Here is a 5,774-nt window from a genome sequence, read left to right as displayed (position 1 = left end):
GCAATTAAGCAAGTCTGTTCCCTCTCGGAGCAGCTGATTGCGGAGGGATAGTGGATTGCGGGGGTAGTGGAGACACTGAGCGAATACCATTTATTGCCTTCCTACCTGATGGATACTGTGACTATTTTCGGAACAGGACGCTGAAGTTCCACGACAAATAAGTATTCCAGCAGCGGAAGGTAATGTCGTGCGACGTTCCCCAGGAGTATTGAGCCCCCTATTATGAAACGTCTTATACAGCGCTGTTCTCCGCGCACTTGTGAAAGGGGGGGCAGGGGGACGACCTGGGAAAGAACAGTGGCGAACGCGAATCACGCAGTGGCCTGCATCGTCGGTGTAATCCGAGATTTGAAAGGTGACCCCTGAGAAGACGGAGGCTATATTTCTCCACGATGAGTCTCAGGGTGCCTCCCCGAGGGCCCGGATTATGATGGAGGAAGTTCGCATCTAGGTGGGATTCAACTTGAAATACCTCACCTTAGATGGTTGATGGAGCTTCCGCGATCACTTTGATAGCATAGCTCCCCGATTGGGTAGACGGACAGATGCATTGCTCAGCCTGATGCCCAACCTTCGGGATCCGGAAGTAAAGAAATCCTACATGGGCGCGGTCCTGTCGGGGGCTCTCTACGGAGCCCCCGTGTGAAGTGGCGAGGCCCTGGCTAGCCGCCACATTACAGCCAGACTATGCACTGTGCAGAGGCGGCTGGTCCTTCGTATCACAAGGGCCTACAGGACCGTGTCTTATGCGGCGACAATGATCCTGGCGGACGTGCCTTCTTCAGAGTACGTGGCGGATGCCTTGGCAAAAACCTATGCCAAGGTGAAGGCCAATAGGCTTGGGGGAGCAAGGGCACTGTGACCCTCAGAGCTGTTGACCGTATAAGGATAGAGGCTCGCCGGGAGTTTTCCGGGAATGGAAACGAAGCCTGGAGGATGACCCGCTGGACATCAGTGTCCGAGTTTTGGAGGCCGTCTTTTCCTGCCTAGACCAGAGGGCAGGCAGAGAATGGGGTGGACTTTTCTTCAGAATGACACAGGTACTTACCGGCCACGGCTATTTTGGTGACCTGCGTCGAATTGGGAAGGAATCGATGACGCAGTGCCACTGCGGGGCAAGTCAGGATTCCGCACAACATACACTGGAACACTGCCCAACGTGGACGGTGGAACGTGAAGTCTTGATAAACGAAGTGGAAGGAGATCTCTTCCTGTCGGTCGTGGTTAAGGCCATGGTCGACAGGAAGAGTGCTGGGAAGGCGGTCTCCTCTTTCTGCGAGCAGATCATGTTGCGGAAGGAAGAGGCCGAGAGAGACAGAGGGAGAGGGCGGCTCGCGACGCCTCTCCACCAGGAAATGGTGGTGGTGGGGCTCCGATAGGGTTACGGCTCACAGCGGTGTTGCCGACGTCGTTTCGGTGGCTACTGCCACAACACCAGGAGAGAAAGAGAAAGAGATAGAGAGAGAGAGGGGGGAGGGGGAGAAGTAGAGGAGAAGAAGGAAGACGTTCTGGCGTCTTTTTCCTCCTCCTCTACACATTGTGGTTCGGCCACCAGGACACGGGCAAAGCAGGCGATGCTTCCACCCTTTTTCTGCTCATAGGGAGTTGTGGGCCCTCGGATTACCTCACTATTACCAGGGGGTCTAGGGGGGGGGGAGAAGATTTCGATTCCACTTTACGGCGGCTGAGGGTGGCTAGACGCTACGCACAACCGCCTCTCTCCGCCCAATCCCTCACAGGGATGCCCCGCTCTCTGGGCGTTCTTATACGCCCAGGCAGGAGAAGGTTGGGGGTGGTGTCCCCTGCCCATACGGCTAGTATGGCGCACTCATGTAGTCGGTATCAAATACCGGCGGGTATGAGCCGGCGATCATCACTGGCAAGTCCCAGGGATTCCTGAAAATATGCTGCACGCGTTTCCGGGGATCCCCTGAATCAGAACTAGTGCAGGACATCCGGAGGGATTTTAGTGGGTGCGAGTCCCACATAACCCCGGGCTCTGTCCCCAAGGTCCAGGGTATGCGTTAAGCATTCTCCCTCCAACATCAAAAAAAAGCTGGATACACACAGAAACTGGATGTTTGAGTGCCACATGATTTTTTGATAATAAATTTAATGGATTGAATTTCTATTTGCGAATCGCTCCTAAAACGAAACGAAATTGAACCTTTTTTGAAAAGATTGGTAACGGGCAAATGAAAAGTGAATAACACATCAAAATAATGTTCGAAAGCTCGTGATTGACACGAGGACACAACAAACAATCGCAAAGCCTAGATTGAAAAGAAAGTGATGCTGTGTGTCTAGTGAGACTGAAAAGGAATCATCCATTATAAACTACTGCTGCCATGCAAAACGATTGATTCCGATTTTTATTGTTAACAACTAATGCAATTGGAGTAGTTCATTCAGGACAAGCGGCCAGAATTGATCAATAGAAAAAGCGTTATCTTATGACAACGCTAGGCCTCACGTTTTATGACTCAATAAAAATTGAGAGAGCTTGGCTGGGAAGTTTTGATGCATCCACTGTATAGTTCTGCCCTTGCACTGTCCGATTACTATTTATTTCTGTCTTTGCAGAACTCCCTTAAAGGAGTAAACTTAACTTCAAAATAGGCCTGCAAAAATCATTTATCTCAATTTTATACCAAGAAAGAAGTGCTACACCGGTGGAATAATAGCTCTACCCGAAAAATAGCAAAAGGTCATTAAACAAAACGGCACATGTTTGGTTTAATAAAAGATTTGTAAACAATTAAAAAAATATGTTACAATTATGCTTTAACTTGTAAAAGAACTTTTTTCTTAATCCAATGTTTCTCAAGAAAACAGGAAAATTTCGAATTTTTATTTAATGTAAAATTTAATTTAAAACAACATTTGGTATTATCGTTATGACAATACGCCCTTTCTCGTCACAAATTGCGGGCCAACCATCTGTTCAGCATACACGGCGCTTTACGTAACCCAACTTGCGTAAGCGTATGTATAATGCGTGATTATAATCAGTAGAAGTTCCCCTCTACTGTATATCTCGCTGTACATTCACTAGTCGGGGATATAAATTCCGAACCGAGTTATTGGCAAGTAGTCCTATATCCAGATCTTCAGTCCTGTCAAGACCGCTCCTTGAGACCGTTATTTGTAATTCCTGAGAATCCATCTTGCTGTAAACGGGAGCGCCCGTACGCGGTAAAAAAGATTGGAAAACATTCAGTCATAGAACTTGTTCACTGGGAGCACTCAGCGGCGAATGGGAGCGTCTGTTCACAGAGAGATGTATTCTCGGGAGCATCCGAGTTACAAGTAACAGTCTCAAGGAGCGGTCTTGACAGGATCAAGGTCTGGATATAAGACTGCTTGCCAAGCATAAGTCGGTTCGGAATTTATATCCCCAACCGGTGAACGTACAGCAAGGTATACAGTAGAGAAGAAACTTCCACTGGTTATAATCACGCATCACACGCATTATACGTACGCTTACGGGTTACACAAAGTGTATGCTGAGCAGATGGTCAGCCTGCAATTTGTGACGAGGAAGGATATTGTCATAACGATAATATAAATGTTGTTTTGAATTAAATTTTACATTAAATGAAAATTTGAAATTTTCCTTTTTTTTTAAAAAACATTTGATTAAGGAAAAAGTTTTTTTACAAGTTAAAGGATAATTGTAACATATTTTTTAAATTGTTTACAAACCTTTTATTAACCAAATATACCGTTTTGATTAACGACCTTTTGCTATTTTTCGGATAGAGCTATTATTCCACCGGTGTAGCACTTATGTGATTTCTCGGTACAAAATCGAGATAAATGATTTTCGCAGGCCTCTTTTAAAATCAAGTTTACTTCTTTAAGAGAGTTCTGCAAAGACAGAAATAAATGGTAATCAGACAGTGCAAGAACAAAATTATACAATAAATGCATTAAAACTTCCCAACCAAGCTCTCTCAATTTTTATTGAGTCATCAAAAATGTGTAGCCTAGCGTTGTCATAATGAAAGACAACGTCTTTTCTATTGATCAATTCTGACCGCTTTTCTTGAATGGACTGCTCCAATCGCATTAGTAATTGACAGTTGAAATCAACATTGTCAATTGTGATATTAATAAATATATTTCTTTGTAACACGACTTGGTGTCTCAAGCTTTCTCGAACCTTGATTCCGGCGAGTAAATCGTACCATATCATTATAATTACAATGAAAATAATTATACTTGAAGTAACTGATCGATAAACTTACCTAACTCAATTAATTCTTTTGTAGTTCGAGGAATGTTTAACACACGTTCCTTCATCATTTCAAATGCAGCACAGATTTCCAGATTGTAATTCCAATGTTGCGTGACAAGGTTATCAATGACAAGTTCTCGTTGTTTATTTGCGTAAGCAATGAGATTACCTTTTGCGGTAGTTTGTCGTAGATTAATTGTCATCAAATACTCATTGTTTGGCTGAAAAAAATTTTTTAGTGTTTATTATTAGTTTGAATATGAGTAACAGATAAATGTTGATAAAAGGATACTTACAAGGAAATAACAAGAATTATGAAATGCCAAATGAAATAAGTCGTAATTCATTCAAAAATGGTTATACAAGGTGTTCAAAAAAGATCAGGATTCTAGATTTACTTGAGATAATGACGTTTTTAAAAGAAATTACAGATGAAAGTTATAAGGTATTAAAAGATCTATTTACAGATGTTATGAGTTTGACCTAGGGTGACGTCGTTAAAGTCAGGTCAAGGTCAAATCAATTTTTTAAAATAAAACACTATTTTTGATACAGAATATAATAGCTGGTGTCAAGAACCTTTCAAAACACTACAATAAAGTTATTTATATTATATTTAATTACTTATTGAGTTATAATGCTTGAAGTTTATAGAAAATTCTTACTTTTCGTATGTTTTTATGATATGTATCACTCTAACTATTAACTAACAATTTATTATATTTTACTCCCCTAATCTAACTAAATCCCCTTATCATTATTAAATTATGTTAATATATATATATTCACTCTTTGCTCGGTCATGTGGATGTATAGTTAATTTTTTTTTTTTTTTTGACCCCAAATTATTACAATCTGTCTTGTTGACATTCAGCAATATTTCTGTCGTAGAAGTTGAACATGGAAGGTACGCATCCAATGATGCGTCCTTATACGGGTATTCTTAATCTCAATCATTGCATCAATATTAGCATTCACAATATTAATTCAAATTCAAATCAAGAAGTATTATGACACTGGTGGTAAAAGCTTAGTATACCAGAAATGTCTATATATTCTAGTGAATGAAATCAAATGGAATTTTTTTCATTAGTCTCCTAATTGATCTTGGTTTCATTAAGTTGGCTGTAAGAATATTCGGGTGCTTCTTTAGTCTATCACAGTAATTTTTAGTAGTTCAGGGTTTCTTCTTTGACACTAGGCACTTGGAGGTCACGATGTATGGTATCATTAGTCACAAACCATGACGCGTCAACTATCATTCTCAATATTTTCGATTGGAAGCGTTGTAGTATCTTTACATTAGAGTTGGCCGCTGTCCCCCACAGCTGTATTCCGTACGTCCACACTGGTTTTAAAATCATCTTATATATCAAGAGCTTATTCTCAAGCGTGAGCCTTGAACGCCGATTTAAGAGCCAGAATAATTTTCGTAATTTGAGTCCAAGCTGCTTCCTTTTGGTAAATATATGTGTTTTCCAAGTCAGTCGGCGATCAAAGTGCACGCCTAAGTACTTAGCTACCTCAGATTGTG

The 5,774-nt window shown here is 41.8% G+C and overlaps 1 protein-coding gene across 1 annotated transcript in view; it reads right to left on the bottom strand.

Annotated features, from left to right (window-relative positions):
* The window catches only part of LOC108748523 (dynein heavy chain 12, axonemal-like), a 188,060-nt gene that overhangs the window by 181,391 nt on the left and 895 nt on the right, over positions 1–5,774 (bottom strand). Inside the window, exon 2 of the mRNA XM_018486749.1 lies at positions 4,251–4,461. Coding sequence (XP_018342251.1) covers positions 4,251–4,461 — 211 coding nt within the window. The remainder of the gene's footprint in view (positions 1–4,250; positions 4,462–5,774) is intronic.

This window comes from Trachymyrmex septentrionalis, unplaced genomic scaffold (genome assembly GCF_001594115.1).
Source record: "Trachymyrmex septentrionalis isolate Tsep2-gDNA-1 unplaced genomic scaffold, Tsep1.0 scaffold229, whole genome shotgun sequence".
Lineage (NCBI taxonomy): Eukaryota > Metazoa > Arthropoda > Insecta > Hymenoptera > Formicidae > Trachymyrmex > Trachymyrmex septentrionalis.
The sequence above is the reverse complement of the archived record's forward strand: the minus strand, read 5'-3'. Positions and strand labels throughout refer to the sequence as shown.